This window comes from Sprattus sprattus (genome assembly GCF_963457725.1).
Source record: "Sprattus sprattus genome assembly, chromosome: 11".
NCBI lineage: Eukaryota > Metazoa > Chordata > Actinopteri > Clupeiformes > Clupeidae > Sprattus > Sprattus sprattus.
Window position 1 is genome coordinate 26,311,878 of NC_137909.1, and position 18,310 is coordinate 26,330,187.

At 43.9% G+C, this 18,310-nt stretch overlaps 1 protein-coding gene across 1 annotated transcript; it reads left to right on the plus strand.

Annotated features, from left to right (window-relative positions):
- Positions 1–9,758: 9,758 nt before the first annotated feature.
- Positions 9,759–15,953, plus strand: nfkbib (nuclear factor of kappa light polypeptide gene enhancer in B-cells inhibitor, beta). The gene is made up of 6 exons (XM_080847097.1): positions 9,759–10,594; positions 10,840–10,957; positions 12,207–12,411; positions 14,784–14,872; positions 15,218–15,463; positions 15,589–15,953. Exons 1-6 carry the CDS (start codon positions 10,089–10,091, stop codon positions 15,631–15,633), a joined length of 1,209 nt encoding a protein of 402 aa, XP_080703223.1. The 5' UTR covers positions 9,759–10,088; the 3' UTR covers positions 15,634–15,953.
- Positions 15,954–18,310: the final 2,357 nt, after the last annotated feature.

An 18,310-nucleotide genomic window follows, 5' to 3' on the forward strand; every position in this document is an offset into this window, starting at 1 on the left:
CTCTCTCAATGTAACCTCTCTCTCAATGTTACCTCTCTCTCTTCTCTCCCTCCCTCTCTCTCTTCTCTCCCTCTCTCTGAATCTCTCTCCTCTCTCAATGTAACCTCTCTCTCAATGTTACCTCTCTCTCTTCTCTCCCTCCCTCTCTCTCTTCTCTCCCTCTCTCTGAATCTCTCTCCTCTCTCAATGTAACCTCTCTCTCTTCTCTCACTCTCTCTTCTCTCCCTTTCTCTGAATCTCTCTCCTCTCTCAATGTAACCTCTCTCTCAATGTTACCTCTCTCTCTTCTCTCCCTCCCTCTCTCTCTTCTCTCCCTCTCTCTGAATCTCTCTCCTCTCTCAATGTAACCTCTCTCTTAATGTTTCCGCCCCTGTTTCTCTCAAGACAACCTTTGTTGTTTTTGGAACGAGGCACAAATGTTCACACTGAAGGGCATTTAACTAGCCCAGGACAACAAGACTTTTTAAAGCTGTTGTGTAGAGGGATAACTAGGAGAGATTTTTTCTCAATTATGATATATTTTTTACAATAAAGTGCTCTATCTTATTTCTATCTCAAACTGTTTCTGTTTCTCCTAAGGAATCTTCAGAGAAATATCTGCGATTAAATTGATACATAATTGAAAAAATAATGAGATCACATCTAGGTCTCCGGAGCTTTCAAATATCCATCTTTGAGAAATCAAGAGTTTGAGAGTTGGGACTCCCGCATTGCCAAACAACATCAGAGCTTATGTCATGTTCAGTATTGCCAGGCTGACATTGACGTGTTTCATCATACCATAATACTGACATATTTCATCACACCGAATCAGTCCCAAACTCAATGTTAGACATGACAACCTGTCACTTTGATTGATCCCATGTCTTAAGTTAGCAACAGGATGGAGATGTTTGTGGTCACTGAGGAGAAGTGTCCTGTCTTATAGAAGTGAAAAGGCTTCACTGTTGATATGATTCAGGGCCTAGTTTTCATCACTACTTACGGTCTGCTCAGCTACGGCCTGCTCAGCCTGAGCCTACTCAACCGGAGCCTTGGCCTAGTGAATGTATCTGCAAAACTAAAGATAAAAAGAAATCTCTGCATTCATTTTTTCATGCTTATTTACTTTGCAATAAATGTTTTGAAAACACAACGTTAACACGATTTGGATTAATTATGGGAAGTGGCTGCAAGTGTAAAAAAAAAAATCTGCACTTGTACTCTCCAGGTGGCACAAACATTAGAGAATAGGAACAGGGTTAAAGGAAAAAACACAAACTAAGTTTTTGCCACTACACTCAGTGTTGAGGCGCTTTACTGAATCAATAAGTTATTAAATGAATTATGTTCAGTGAAAAATCACTCAAGTTATCTCAGTTACAATTGCAATTGTGCTCACTCACAGCACAAGGATGAAACTGAAGCAATTTCACTAACATCGCACAGGGTTTATATACCTAAGATTTATCTAGTTCTGACGCCATTAAATGTTTCCAATGTCAGCAAGAATAGCCATAAAAATCTAGACTAAAAATCCTTTAGTGTCATCCCAACTGCGCTTTCTGTAACGCAAGGATGTCAATTTTACACAGGGTCGAACAAGCACAGTTTGACCCTTCTTATCACCTCTGAGCTCACCCAAACATCGACCAAAGGATCCTTCTCTCACGCATATAGCTCTTACACATATGCAGACTAAGTGGTGTCAGCACCTAATAATCTAAGCTAATCACACACAGAAACAAAGAAAAGCCATGTTCCTGCTTCCATAAGCAGATGATTCATACAAGGTTATTATTAATACAAGGCACTTGATTAATACATTCTAATGTCATGAGCAGTGTTTCTAAATTAATTCTATCAAATTCACAGTCCCATATTCCGTTCTGTGTCTCTACTCTTTGTCCTGTATACTGTAACCTTGGTAACCTCAGAGGATCCAGCTGTATATGTGGCACAGAAAAGAATACCATAGATACTTCTGGAATTTCCTTCCCATAGTCTGTGACTATTTGTTAGGGAAGGGGAATTCAGACCTGTCACATCAGGTGATCCAGTGTGTGTGAGATCACTGACGTCACTGGAGAGTCTTACAGACACACAGAACAAAACCTTTACAGCAAAGTGTAAGGTGAGCCCCACACCTCACATGCTTCAACTTGAGACAGTTACATTTACATTTACATTTAGTCATTTAGCAGACGCTTTTGTCCAAAGCGACGTATAAGGGAGAGAACAATCAAGCTAAGAGCATTAAAAACCTGGTGTAACAATAAATACTGCTTATAAAACGACATAGAAAGAATGAAAAAAGAAGTGCGGGCCTGTTGCTGCTTAAGTGCAGGTTGAGCCAAGGTGCCAGTTTAGGAAGAGAGGCGCTCTTTGAAGAGTTGGGTCTTCAAGAGCTTCTTAAAGGTAGGGAGGGACGCTCCTGCTCTGGTAGTGCTAGGCAGGTCATTCCACCAACGTGGAACTACAACTGAGAATAGTCTGGATTGCCTTGCTTGCACTGGGGGCAGTGCCAGATGACGCTCACTGGATGAGCGCAGCGTCCTGGGTGAAACATTTGCCCTTACAAGAGCATTTAGGTAGGCGGGAGCAGACCCAGTAAGCACTTTGTAGGCAAGCATAAGTGACTTGAATTTGATGCGAGCAGCTACTGGCAGCCAGTGGAGCTCAGTGAGTAGCGGGGTGACATGTGCCCTCTTTGGTTGGTTGAACACCAGGCGTGCCGCCGCGTTCTGGATCATCTGTAGTGGTTTTACCACGCATGCCGGCAGGCCCGTTAGGAGGGCGTTGCAGTAGTCGAGGGAGTTACTGGGAGCCAGTGGTGTAGTCCAGGGTATATACGCAGGTATACGGAGTATACCCACTTATTTATCAGTCAGCAGTGAGTATACCCACTTCTCAAAAACAGGGCGTTTATCCTGTGCTGTATGGGCTGCTTAAAAACAATAAGAGTATATCCACTTCTCCAGGGACCACTACACCACTGCTGGGAGCTGTTCATTGGCTGAAGGCGTGCTGCTAGAGGACATGATTTTGACTGCAGTCTCAGTACATACAACTCTACCTCCTCCTCTCCACCTTAGACTTCGCAGAGTTGCTGGCTAAGATCTGACGGACCTGCAATAAGTCCCTGTGCGGCCGGTCAGTATACTTCAGCTGCAGTGCAGTTGGCCGCTCAGAGGGTATTCATGCATGCTGAGATGCTACTAAGAGTGGCCAGCAGGGGGCTCTGTGGTTGGGTGAATATGAGGGATAATAACCCATGACATTTGTGATAAAATCAACATGTAAACAAAATAAACAAACAAACAGGGGGAAATACCAGAGTGTATGTGCCATGTAAGATGCCCATACATATATTTGAATTCACTGTAGGCTATTATTCCCTGCAATGTAATGTATCCACAATGGACTCAACACACAAGTGTCTTCAGACACTGTTTTATGGACTGAAACGTGAGGACTTTCTTGTCACATGGGTCCATCAAAGATGAGGTCAAACCAAGAATGTAACTTCAAACCAAAAATAGAATTTCTAACGAACATCATGACTTCTTTTTTTTTTTTTGTAATTCAAGTTTTTATTTAGAAGTTGGTGCTTGACATAACATCATTATACACTTTACATTGTACATTATGAGACATTTTTACAAAAATGAAAAAATAAAAAATACATTACAAATAAGACCAGTACATGTTGATACATAACTAGGAATACTATTACATATTACAATTGTTATTATTTTTTATGTTTGTTTGTATGTATGTATGTAATGAATTAATGTATTGATTGATGTTAGGGACACTCAGAGGAAGGTAGTGTAATGTGAGCCCAGAACGAGATCCAAATTGGTGCTCTTTTACTATTACTATTGTTTACCCTGTTGAGCATAAGCTCGTATGAAGCCGTTTTGGTCATTATATTAACCCACTCTTTTATGTCAGGAGGTCTAGGTGTTTTCCATAGATTGAGAATATTCCTGGCAGCTGTTGTAATCCCTGCCATTATAACGGAAAAAGCTGTGCTGGATATGTTAGGTATTTGTCTTCTGTCCCCTAATAGGCATAATCTGGGAGATAGAGGTATGTCACTTCCAAACCAGTTACTCAAGTTGTCTACCACTATTTTCCAGAATGGTTGAATAACAGGGCACTCCCAGATGCAGTGAAGCAGAGTACCTATGTCTTTCTGACATTTCCAGCATAAATTATTGTTTAGTATACCTGCTCTGTTAAGTCTTTGTGGTGTCCAATAATACCTGTGTGTTATCTTGTATTGTGTAAATTTCCCTCTAGCTTCCCGAATGTATTTCCCATTGTTAGATATAATTCCCAGCCATTCCTCATCATCCATCAGACATCCCAGATCTTTCTCCCATATAATTTTCAGGTTCTGACAGCAATCACTGAGTAATTGGTTGGTGGTTCTGTAAAATATAGAGGCTCGGTGACATTCCCCAGGTAGCGTGAGATAGTCTGTGATGTGATTTCCATCCTTATATTGAATCCTGGACTTAAGACAGTCCCTGATCTGCAGATATTTCCAAAAGTTATCCTTTCCTTTAAGATTGTATTTTATTTTTAAGTCAGAGAATGACATGAACACCCCCTCCTCATATAGATCGGTAATATGACATATTCCATTAAGATGCCATTCCTTCCAGTATATTGATGCCTTTCCAATGCGGATCATGGGGTTATGCCACAGAGAGGAATACATTTGTTTGCAGTGAGATAATTTGTGCATTTTATGTATTTTGGTCCAGATCTCTTTTGAGTGAGACAAAATAGGGTTCAATACATTATGTGAAGACTGGGATAATTTATCAATAGGAGTAAAAGGGAATGACAGTTTGTTTTCAATAGTAGTCCACTCTAGCTGGTTGTCTTTGTTCCAGTGTTTGGCTAATTTGGCCATTTCAAAGGAGGCATAGTATAGTCTCGGGTCTGGCAGTCCCAAGCCCCCTCTGTCCCTAGGAGAGCACATTTTGCTAAGTTTGATTCTGGGTCTTTTCCTGTCCCATAAGAATTCTCTAATTATTCTATCATACTGTTTAAAGATCTGAGGGGATATAGTTATTGGCAACATCATAAGCACATAATTAAGCTGCGGTGCGACCACCATTTTTACCACATTGATCTTTCCCCATAATGTAAGCCTGAGTTTCCCCCATTTATCCAAGTTTGTTTTAATTTTTTGCATCAGTGGTTCTAAATTTAATGTAGGCATTTCCTCCACTTCACTGCTTAGTTTGATTCCCAGGTATTTCATCCCTTTTGATACCCATTTAAAGCCAAAATTTGTCAGTAAACTTGAGTTGCATAATCCAGATATAGGCATAGCTTCAGATTTTGTCCAATTAATTTTGTACCCTGATAATTTGGAGTAAGATTGTATTGTGTTCATCAAGTGTGGTATTGAATTTAATGGGTCTTTTATCAGCATCAAAATATCGTCTGCATATAATAATAACTTGTGCTCTCTTCCTCCTCCTTCCACCCCCCTAATAGCTGCATTAGCTCTGATGGCAATAGCCAATGGTTCCAGTACAATATTAAATAGTAGTGGCGACAGGGGACAGCCCTGTCGAGTACCTCTGGTGAGGTTAAAAGTAGGTGATATTACACCATTTGTTATCACCGCTGCCTTAGGGTGTTTGTATATAGTCCTAATCCATTTAATAAAAGTTGTCCCAAATCCAAAATGTGACAAGGCTGCAAATAAAAATTCCCATTGAACTCGGTCGAATGCCTTCTCAGCATCCAGCGAGAGGGCAACGACCGGGTCTTTTCCTGTCTGATTCAGCCAGATTAGGTGTAGTAATCTTCTCATGTTGTCGGTGGAAGACCTATTTTTCATGAACCCTACTTGGTCAGTGTGGATAATGTTCGGCATAGCCTTCTCCAGGCGTGTAGCCAAGATCTTAGTTAGGATCTTGCAGTCTACATTGATCAGACTTAGAGGCCGGTAGTTAGCGGGGTTTGTGGTATCTCTGTCCTTTTTAGGTATCACTGATATTAAGGCTTCATTAAATGTCGAGGGAAGGGTACCTAATTTAAAAGCTTCATTGAATATATCTTGCAATATTGGTGCCAAGATATCTATATACTGCTTATAATACTCCAGAGGGATCCCATCGCCGCCAGGCGATTTCGCTGATCTCATGCATGAAACTGCATTCCTGATTTCATCCTGTGTTATTGAATTGTCTAAGAATTCAACCTGTTCAGGTGCCAATATAGGTAAATCAGTCAAATTAGAGAAAAAGTCTGTCAATTCTTCTGGTTTGGGATTGATGTCTGATGTATATAGCTCTTTGTAGTACTGTTGAAAGACCTCATTTATTTCCTTTGTGGAGGAGACTAGTTTATCACCTTTCTTGATTGCTGGTATTACACTATAGGAATTTTGTTGTTTTAGTTGTCTAGCAAGCAACTTGCCTGTCTTCTCTCCCCCTTCGTAGAAATTTGTCCCCAGTCTAAATAAAGCATATTCCACTTTTTTATTATAAATTTCTTGCAGTTGAAACTTAAGCTTACATGTATCTTGATATAGTTTATCTGAGAATTTCTTTGATAGTTCTATTTCCTGATTTTTAATTCTAGATTCAAATTCCTTTATTCTCCTCATATCCTCTTTTTTCTTTTTAGACGAATGTGCTATAATTTTCCCCCTAATGTATGCTTTAGATGCTTCCCATTCCATCGCTCGTGTGCTTGCACTGCCAGCATTAACTTCAAAAAAAGATACAATGTTGTCCTTCAGTGACATACTGAAGGATTCATCCTTTAGTAATGACGTGTTCATTCTCCATCTACCTTTTTTTTCAGTGTCAGCATTTATGTCAATACTAAGCTCCACTGCTGCATGATCAGAGAGAGCCATTGCGTTAATTTTACAATCAACCACTTGCTTTATTATAGTGTTTGATATCAAAAACATATCAATCCTTGAAAAGGATTGGTGGCAGTGTGAATAAAAGGTATATTCCCTGTCACTGTGATTTATCAGGCGCCATATGTCTACCAATCCCATATCCTCGCTGATCATATGAATAGCAGCTCTGTCCTTAGACATTATTGGGCCACTAAGTTTGCTCCTGTCCAAAAGGGGATCTGAAACTTGATTAAAGTCTCCTGCAAGTATTATCTGGCCCTCCATTTCACCCAGTGTCTTATTTACTTCATGGAAAAAATTAGGGTCTCCCTTGTTTGGTGCGTAAATGTTGCACAGTGTCATCGTAATCCCATTTATCAGCGCCTGTATGCATACCATTCTGCCCTCTTCATCTTTAACCTCCTTAAGTAAAATAAAATTCAAGTTTTTGTTGACCAGTATAATAACCCCGTTCCGTTTGCTAGAGAAAGAGCTATGAAAAACATGTCCGACCCAACCCCGTTTCAGTTTGACTGCTTCGTCGTTTACAAAGTGTGATTCCTGTATGAAAGCGATATCAGTCTTGTTATGCTTCAAATAAGTTAGTACCTTCCCTCTTTTTGCAGGATTCCCACATCCATTGATGTTCCAGCTTATGCATGTAACATAGTTCCTAGTCATATTTTAAGTATCAAAGGAAAATTGCCTTGTGAAATTCTGTTTAAATCAAAATCGGCCATGCCTCTTTTTAGTGCTTCATATAGTCTCAACATCTCGCTGCTAGTTTTGTCTGTCATCACCAAAAACAACTCTATACAAACCCGCTCAAAAACTGCGGTGTAAACTTTAACACTTTTGTAGAAAGAAAAGAAAAAGCACAAAACGCTAAACTTAAACAAGCCCCACAAAAAGTTAACTAGGGCCCCTGGCTTTTCTCCAGCCATACTAATACAAACGAAAAGAAAGAAAAATAACGGACGATTTGGTCCGTGGCGTATTGCACCTCCAGCCATCTCTCTGGCTTTTCGCTCAGGCAATACAGGTTCAAACCCAAACCCCCACCAATATATGTTACACATTGTCCACTTTTAAATGAATATATTTCTCATTGTCCATGTCACCCTTTATATTACAATGCTTCTGCTTTGAAACGAAACGTTAATGCTCACCCATCTGCATCGCGGCCCACTTTGATGAATTTTTCAGCCTCCTTGGCGCTCGTGAAGCTCATTTTTTTCCCCTTCCAAGTGAATCGCAAAGTTGCTGGGTGAGCCAGTGTGTATCTCAGGTTAAGCTGCTGCAGAGTTTTCTTCGCGGCCGTGAACGTTTTCCTCTTCTCAGCCAATTCCCTCGACATATCCGGAAACACGGAGAGTCTCATTCCTTCCCATTCAAGTCCTCGTCTTTCTCTGACAGCTTTCAAAACTTTCTCCCTCGCTGCTTGCCGTAAGAATCTCACCACTACAGGCCTAGGTGGCTGGTTGTCGTTGGGTATAGGAGCCATTGCACGGTGCGCCCGCTCTATTTCAAATTCACCTGTTGCGTCGACCCTCAGCCCGACACTCAACATGTTCTTCACACATTCCTCCATTGTGCCGTTCGTCCCGTATGTTTCTTTTAGCCCCAATACTCTCACATTGTTTCTCTTACTGTGGTTTTCAAGCATTTGAATGCGATCCCATAAGACTTCCATCTTTTTCTCACATTGTTCTCCGTTGCTCACCAACCGGTCGGTTTTGTCCTCCAGATGGGAAATCTGCCCCTCCGCCATTTCTAGCCTTTCCTGTAGCCTATGCCATTCACCGTGTTTTTTAATTCAGTTGTTGTTTCTTTAATAGTTAGTATGTCTGCTGCAACTGTCTGCAGAGTGGTACTCATCTTGGAGATTTCAGAAAACATATTCTCCAGGCTTACATTATTTTCTAACTGCTTTACTGGCTGAGTCGGCGTCGGCGGCTTTGAAGTTTCTTCAGTTGGCGGAGGATTTTTTCTGGTAGACATTCTGGTGTCTTTAAAATACTTCGACGTGGTCGTCATTTGGGTCCAAAAAAGAGCTTTGGTTACTCAGGTGCAAGTTGTGAGGGTCAAGGATTATGAATTGGTTAAAAGTTGTGGATTTTCATTAGTTATTATATTGTAATTATTGGTGGTTGAGCGGAGCTCGTCTACTGTGCTGCCATCTTGCTCGGCGTACCCACGTGACTCTCGAACATCATGACTTCTAACCAACAATATAACTTCTAACCAACAATTCAACATGAAGCAAATATTTGTTGGTATGTTGATGATAGAAGCTCCAATAGAAGTAAAAACACAGGCACGTTTTCTGAGAAAGAATAAAAAATAAAAAGAAATGTCCTCTTCATGGCGATGGAAAACAGCGAGTCACTAAAGGCCCTGTGCAGAAGATTAAACCTTACGACATGTCGTGTCTGAACACTTTCTGATCTTCTCAACATGAAACATGTCTGCAAAAAAGAAGCTGTAAAGCAGCAATTAATCACTTCACTCAGCACACTCAATGATGCAGCTCACGGCCTGCCTGGTACCAGAGCTGGCTTTGTGCCGCAGGAGCATCACAGTAAGAAACATAATGTGATAGCGCCACCCTGTGGAAGGAACCTACAGAATGGTGGCGATTTCAACTGCGTAGCGTAGGTCACCTCCATATTCAAATTTGTAAAAGGAAAAAGTCAAATGAACATAACCATGTGTAAATATTACACAACCTTTCTGACTAATAGCTTATGGTAAACGATGACCACTCAGCCAACAGAAATATGATATTCTAATCCTCCTGTTGTTTCCCCTTTCAGTCAGTAGTAGCTGCTGAGCACGCGATGCGCATGCGCAGGCTGTTGTGTTTCATGGGATCTGGAATCTATCGGGAATTCCCCTGGACTCTCCAGCTCCTGCCAAACAGCCTTATCTGGAAGTAGCACGGCCAACTTAATCATCTCCTCGGCTCTAATGACTGAGCTGAGAAGCTAAAATGAGTACGAAAACTGAGTTGAGTGGCTAGCACAGCAGCGCTTTGCGCTGTTGTTCGGGGTTTTATACGATAAAGGATCGTTCCGACCAGGAGGACATCTAAAGCAATTCCTACTCTTGCTAGGCTAGCGAAACTCAACTCAACCCATTAGCTAGCCACGGTAAATTGGTAAGAAGGGGGACAATTTAATCTACAGACAGGTCGTCTTTTGTGTAAGAAGCATTCGAAATGGCGGGGATACAGCGGCACTCGGTGGAGAATTCCCACTGCGATTCGAGAAACAAATATCCTCGGCCTGTGGTCGGCTGCGAGCTGAAACTTAGCAGCCCCGACGCAGCGTCTGATGACTGGTGCGACAGCGGACTGGACTCTTTCAGTGGCGTTGGCCTCAGTATCGATGGCTCTTATGACACCGAGTTGCCAGAAACCTGGAGCAGCGCTCGGCCAAAGGACTATAGTCCGTCATTGGGTCATTCTGAGGACCGTCCAGAGGACTGCACGTCTGTGGAGCCAGGGGAGAGACTGGACTCCGCTATCGGGGACTCGATAACAGATGAAACTGTAGGAAGCCTGTCTCAGGGTCTTGGGACTCTTATCCTGGCCGAACAGGCTGCGGGTGACACCGTCAGCATCGGACGGAGTGAGCGGGTTGCGGCGGTCAGTCCGGAGGAGGAACGGCAGAGAAGAGCAGAGTTGTTCAACACTCTAAACTTTTTATCCGAAGACGGAGACACGTAAGTTAATTAATGCTACAGTGTATCAATCAATGCACGCACACTAGCTAGACACTTGCTGGCACGTCCTCTTGGTGTTCATTGATGACTTTACCTGGTCAGAGGGCAAACTCAATGGCTATGTTGCTGATTGTGAGTTTCTGTGTAGTAAGTGTAGAGTTCTAGGTTGTATGTGTCTTCGGTCAGGTTCTGTATGCGTATTTTGTATGAGAATGTGATGGACTTTGCCTTGTTCCCTCTCACAGGGCCCTGCACCTGGCGCTTATCCACGAGCACAAGGCTTTCGTGCAGTATCTGCTGGGGGTCATCGCTCTGGAGTCCAGCTGGACTCCTTACCTGGACATCCAGAATCACCTGGGCCAGGTAAGATGACAGTGACTATGTGCCTGTGTAGAGGCTGCACTTGTAAATGTGTGGCAATACGTGGATTGTTCATCTGTATGTGTGGGTAGACGAAGTTTTATTTGTTCAAGTTGGAGTCTGTTTGCCTACTCTTTACCCTTGTCTTCCACAGAAAACGGCTATTTGTACAGAGGTAGACCTGGTTGATTTATGAGTAACAACACGGACACTGCCGTGCTAAAAAAAATATGAGCTATTTGGCGTGCAGTTGCACACTGTATGTAACAATGTGCCATTTTTTTAAAAGCATAAGAATCTTGTACTGGTGTCATCTGCAAATTAGCAGATTTTGAAAGTAAATACTCACGTGAAGGGAAAATTGTATCAGTGCCAATTGATGTAAGTGTTTGCCATGTTTGTTTGTTTCAGTAGTTTGATTGGCACTTTACATCTTAATTCTACTTAAAATCTCCCAAATAAAGTGCCTGTGGTGGGACGCTAAATATAACAACCGGCTGAAGCTACCTTAACTAAAATGGCGAAAGTACTGTAAAAAGCATGTACTACGAAGGGCAATGACTGGGGAAAAATGTGATGCGATGCCTGTAAGGTATTTTGGCAGAAATGTCAGACAGAAACACAGCCAGTTGCACCATGACCCTTAAAGTGAAACGAGGGAGAACACTGTGCTCACTGGAATCTTCACATGCCAACAGCTATTTCGAACGGTTCCTCCAGTGCCCCAGAAGGGAAACCCCCTTCCTTTCAAAGTGTGACAGTCAGCGTGAGGGCGACAATCAGGCCTCACTTAACCACACACCAGACAGGGAGGTCAGGGCAGGGGCGCAGATAGCACTGGGGACGGGGGACGGGGGGGGGGGGAATGTCCCCCCCCAGATTCATAGTGACCCTGATCCATCCCCACCACTCTCCCTACGTAAGGCGACAATCATCAGTAAATAACGTTTAAAAAAATGTTCGCGTCCCCCCCAGTTCAAAAATCCCATCTGCACCGCTGGGTCAGGGAGATGTATGAAACAGTAGGCTGACACCTGTGGAGAGGAAAGAACAAGCTTACTTGAAAACCACAAAATGGCGTGATCTTTTTTTTTTTTTCAAGAATGTATTTTATTCTACTTATCAGAGGTCCTTAATCACCCAGTCTCTCTCTGTGTTTTCTCCCTTGTCCTCCTCCCCTTCTTAATTTTTGCCATATCTTTGTGTCCTACTCTTTGTCTTGCTTTGTTGAATCTGTCTTTGTCTTTCTCAGACGGCGTTACACCTGTCGGTGATAGTGGACCAGCCGGAGTGTGTGCGTGGCCTCGTGTGTGGGGGTGCGAACGCTGAGCTGCAGGAGAGGGGGGGCAACACACCGCTGCATCTGGCCGTGAGGGAGCTCAGGATGCAGTGTGTGAGAGAGCTCACGTCCTGCCCGCGCCTCACCTCCGAACACCTGTCAGTCACCAACTACTCAGGTAAAACGCCCGCTCAGGTACACTAACTCACTACCAGTTACTCTGGTAAAGCACCTGCGTAGGCACACTAACTGATTACCAACTGCTCAGGTGAAACACTTGCTCCGAGAATACCTCACAGGGTACTTAGATCGGTGTAACTGAGGACTGAGGTGTTGTCTGATTACCAACTCACAGCTTGTTTGTTAAACACCCTCTGTAGTAAATCATTCACATTACACACACACACACACACACACACACTCTCCTTTGTACACACCTACAGACACACACACACACACACACACTCTCCTTTGTACACACCTACAGACACACACACACACACACACACACTCTTTGTTGTACACACACACACACACACACACACACACACTCTCCCTTGTACACACCTACAGACACACACACACACTCACACTCTTTGTCATACACACCTACACACACGCACACACACACACACACACACACACACACACACACACAAACACAAACCTGCAGACACACACACGCACAAACACTTTTTCTTGTACACACCTACAGACATTCAAACACATACAGGCATACACACACACAGACACACACTCTCCCTTGTACACACCTACATCGTTCTCGTCTCCCACCTACATCAGAGGCCCAGTCTGGCATTACTACTTGGGTAGCACAGATAAAAAATGCATGTACTAAATTAAACACACTCTGCGGGGGGGTCACTTAAAAGATGCCTTCACCCCAAGAGCTCCTGTAAAGACATTGAGGGGAGTTTGCGGTAAAGACAGTGAGACAGTGAGGGGAGTCTGCCGTGAGACAGTGAGGGGAGTCTGCAGTGAAGACAGTGAGGGGAGTCTGCAGTGAGACAGTGAGACAGTGAGGGGAGTCTGCTGTGAAGACAGTGATGGGAGTCTGCAGTGAGACAGTGATGGGAGTCTGCAGTGAGACAGTGAGACAGTGAGGGGAGTCTGCAGTGAGACAGTGAGGGGAGTCTGCAGTGAGACAGTGAGGGGAGTCTGCAGTGAGACAGTGAGACAGTGAGGGGAGTCTGCTGTGAAGACAGTGATGGGAGTCTGCAGTGAGACAGTGATGGGAGTCTGCAGTGAGACAGTGAGACAGTGAGGGGAGTCTGCAGTGAGACAGTGATGGGAGTCTGCCGTGAGACAGTGAGACAGTGAGGGGAGTCTGCAGTGAGACAGGGATGGGAGTCTGCCGTGAGACAGTGAGACAGTGAGGGGAGTCTGCAGTGAGACAGTGAGGGGAGTCTGCAGTGAGACAGTGAGACAGTGAGGGGAGTCTGCTGTGAAGACAGTGATGGGAGTCTGCAGTGAGACAGTGATGGGAGTCTGCAGTGAGACAGTGAGACAGTGAGGGGAGTCTGCAGTGAGACAGTGATGGGAGTCTGCAGTGAGACAGTGAGGGGAGTCTGCAGTGAGACAGTGAGACAGTGAGGGGAGTCTGCAGTGAGACAGTGATGGGAGTCTGCAGTGAGACAGTGAGGGGAGTCTGCAGTGAGACAGTGAGACAATGAGGGGAGTCTGCAGTGAGACAGTGAGACAATGAGGGGAGTCTGCAGTGAGACAGTGAGACAGTGAGGGGAGTCTGCAGTGAGACAGTGAGGGGAGTCTACAGTGCAGACAGTGAGACAGTGAGACAGTGAGGGGAGTCTGCAGTGAGACAGTGAGACAATGAGGGGAGTCTGCAGTGAGACAGTGAGGGGAGTCTGCAGTGAGACAGTGATGGGAGTCTGCAGTGAGACAGTGAGGGGAGTCTGCAGTGAGACAGTGAGACAATGAGGGGAGTCTACAGTGCAGACAGTGAGACAGTGAGACAGTGAGGGGAGTCTGCAGTGAGACAGTGATGGGAGTCTGCAGTGAAGACAGTGAGACAGTGAGGGGAGTCTGCAGTGAGACAGTGAGGGGAGTCTGCGGTGAAGAGAGTGATGGGAGTCTGCAGTGAGACAGTGATGGGAGTCTGCAGTGAGACAGTGAGGGGAGTCTACAGTGAAGACAGTGAGGGGAGTCTGCCGTGAGACAGTGAGACAGTGAGGGGAGTCTGCCGTAAAGACAGTGAGTGTAGCTCATAGGGCTCTCAAAGCAGACATGGCAGAGGATGTGGAAGACTTCTGCTGGAACATAAAGAAACGCAGCTGTAGCCTGATTTTTATCTGCATAGTTTTTCACTCCTCCCTCTCTCTCTCTCTCTCTTTCTCTCTCTCCCCCCCTTATTCTTTCTCTCAAATATTGAAATTCAGACCAATAAGGCACTTGCATTGCCAAAGCAGTTCTCCCAGACAGGACAAGTCATGTGAGCAGATGCAGATGCAGAGGGGAAGTAGGTCCAGTATGCTAACTCTGTCCTTCTTGTCTCCTTCTCTGCTCTCCTAGGAGTGAGTGCTCTACATCTGGCTGTGCAGAAAGGAAGAGGTGACATCATCAGCATGTTGCTAAGCGCAGGAGCAGACGTCAACCAGAGGGTGAGAGGAGAGACGAATCTTCACCCCCTACAAACACCAATTCACACAGACAGCCTTTTTCATTCATAAGGACAACTAAGATTGTTTTATTGCCATAATGTATTGGGGTTAGTGTATGAGAATACACCCTCCTGATATATTATCACATATTTATACATATTATACACATTATTCTCTCTCTTATTCTGTGCTTCTTTTTCTGAACGGTCACCTATTTCTGTGTGCATTTTACTGACTCCATCTCTCTCTCTCCCTCTTTCTCCCCCCCTCTCTCCCTCTCTCTCTCTCTCCCTCTCTCTCTCCCCCTCTCTCTCCCCCTCTCTCTCTCTCTCTCCCTCTCTCCAGGACCTTGGTTCTGGCCGCTCCCCCCTGCACTGGGCAGTAGAGGCCCAGAGTGCTCAGCTGGTAGCACTGTTGCTGAGTGCAGGAGCAGCAGTGGACCAGCGCTCCTACGCAGGCCACACCGCGCTCTACTGCGCTCTCCACAGGCCAAACCGAGAAGTGCAGGCCCTGCTGCGCGCGGGCGGGGCAGTGGACACTCACATGCAGGAGGACGACGAGGAAGAGGAGGAAGAGCTGGAGAGTGAGGAGGTGAGTGTGCCGGAACCATGTTGGCTCTCTGGTTGTTAATATTGTTTTTTTTTGTAGGTGTCCTTCTGAAAGAAATTACCCAAGGCAGCTCACAGGTCTAAGTCTCATCTCTCATTTATTCACAGGACGAGTTCGATGACCTTCTCATCAACGGACAGCGCGTGATGTAAAGATGTTAATGTTGGAGGACGTTGGAGTGTTTTTTTCGGTGTGAGGTTGGCCCAGAAACGAGCGTTTTAGAAAAGAGGCCGCTCGTGAACGCCAACGATCTAACACCACGAATGGGACTGTGAGAGTTGGGTCATATGTATGTTGTGAAGTCGCTTGACTTATCATGTAATGCTGTAGCAGCTGAAGGCTAGCCGAGCTCAGTAAGCTAAAACACAACCCCAGTCACACCTCGTCCTGGAACAGGCCGGGATCGGATCCGGACCGGAACTGGGCCTAGTCTGTTCCAGAGGCTAAAGAGAACTGGGGATGGAAGTCATTTCTGTCGATGGGGGGGGGGGGCGGGGGGGACTTTGTCTTGGACGTTTTGTTTTGTTGCCGGTGGAACACAAGCTGAAACTAACTGCTGAACAGATCAACAAGATGCATGCGAGATGGAAAAGCATTTGGTGTGCAAATTTTTTTTTTTTTTTTTTTTTCTCTCTGCGGCACTAGAATCTCTCTTGGTTCAGGTGAATCTCACTGGTGCCATTCAACTTTTACTGTTCATCATTTTTAACTACGTTGGGTTTTGCTTTTATTTGTGAATTTTTATTCTCGAAAGTAAACATTTTGTCTGGTGATGGGATTTCAAAAGTTAGGAGAAAATGTAAGATTGTGGAAATTGTAGTTGTACTACCATCTAGCTGGTCATGGCAAAAATAACAGAAGTTCCTTAAACCTGTTTCAGGTACCGTAGAGCAATTCTTGTACTTGTGTTCTAGACTCTGAAAACTACATATACACCTTAGATTTGTATTAGCTCCTATTACACCTAAGGTACAGTAGAACATCCAGTTTACCTCCATAGTTTATGATACCAAAGTGGAACAGTTACGCAGCTATTTGAATGCAGACTGAAAGCATCACACACACCTGCCCCAATCCGTCTCAGATGAGCCCATTCAGAAGTAGTTCACATGATGACACAGTCCAACTCTGGCTCATATGATCGCACCTGTAGATGCAGTCTCATTATACTGCACAATGCTGTGTGTGCACAAATGGTACAAACGGTAAAGGAGAAAAGTCAAATTCACATATCTGACAAAACACTGAATGAACACTTTCATCTTATCAATGTTCAATCATTGATCAATATTCTTCCAAGCATTTGGTTCGTTTTTGGGAAAAGAGGGCGTAGTATAGACCAGTGGTGGGACTAGGTGTGTGAACGACTAAGAAACACTTATGGTACTTATCATTTCTCATTGTTTTTCTTTTCTGAAGATGTGGAAGACAGGGAAGGTGTGGGTTTTTTTTTGATGGGGGGCCTTGAAGAATAAACAAGACTTGCTGAGCACAACACTCTGTATGTCACATGACTAGGAGTGGAGGGAGACTCGTACAAACCTGTCTAACCCAGCGGTGTCTCTCTCGCTCGCTCTCTGCTCTCTCGCTCCCAAGTGTACAGTATTTCAGTAACAAACCTACAAATGGGCAAATGGGTCGTTACATTACATTAACACATACCCTTTGATAGGTATTATTGTGTATATATCCTTAATAATTTAAATGAAAAAGTTGTGGGTGAGGTGCTGTGTGTGTGTGTGTGTGTCTGTCTGTGTGTGTGTGTGTAAGCCAGCAGGGCGTAGATGCATGTTTAACCCTACATTGGGTGATCTGTATTTAAGCTTTACATGTTGTGCAAAAGCAGCTACATTTCCTTTCATATAGAGAGTCAGCTGGGTGCAGTCTGTCCTTACTGCTATTGTGATATCTCTGAACATGTATCACAGGGCTACCAATTAAAGTGAAAGCTCACCCAAACATCAGCCTGTCTGACTTCACTCCACACGACATGACTCTGCGTGGTGCTGTTCCACAAACACCACATGCAAATACCAACAGCAAACTCTCAACAGTTTTGGCTGAAATCACACAAACCTATGAGAACTGAAATGCAGAACGTGTTATGTGCAAACCACCGCATCAAAATTAGGAAGCCTAGCATGCTGTATATCTGAACAAGTGTTACTGCATTGACCTTTTGGCCATGAATGCTCTCTTATTTCATCTCTGGCCTATTCAAGAAGAAGAGAAGAGTCCTTTCAGAACTGAAGATGTGAGTCCTATCAGAACTAAAGATGTGAGTCTTATCAGAACTGAATGTCAGTCCTATCAGAACTAAACATGTGAGCCCTCAGTCCTATCAGAACTAAACATGTGAGTCCTTTCAGAATTGAAGATGTGAGTCCTTTCAGAATTGAAGATGTGAGTCCTAATAGAACTGAAGATGCGAGTCCTACTAAAGATGTTAATCCTCAGCCCTGTTGTTACCTTTTAGAAGGAACAGATGGCAGATAGGTTTGAAAGAATACCTCAGGTCTGCAGGTTTAAATACATATTCATATTTAGTAAGTATATTCAATATATTTAATGTATTGTCACATTATTTCATGAAATGTCAGACTTGATCAGAAATCTGGGAAAAAAAACTTTGTTTATTCAAGTCGTTTTTTATTTGTATTTAACACTGTATTAAAAACAAGAAAACAGTACAAGAACATAGTAATGTGAATTCTGAGCTATAGCGCAGTCATTTTTAAGAGCACCACTGTAGTTCTGTATTCTCATACAAACACTGGTTGGTAAGTTGGGTTAATGACAAAAACAATTGGCCAATTCCAAGCAGTTGCT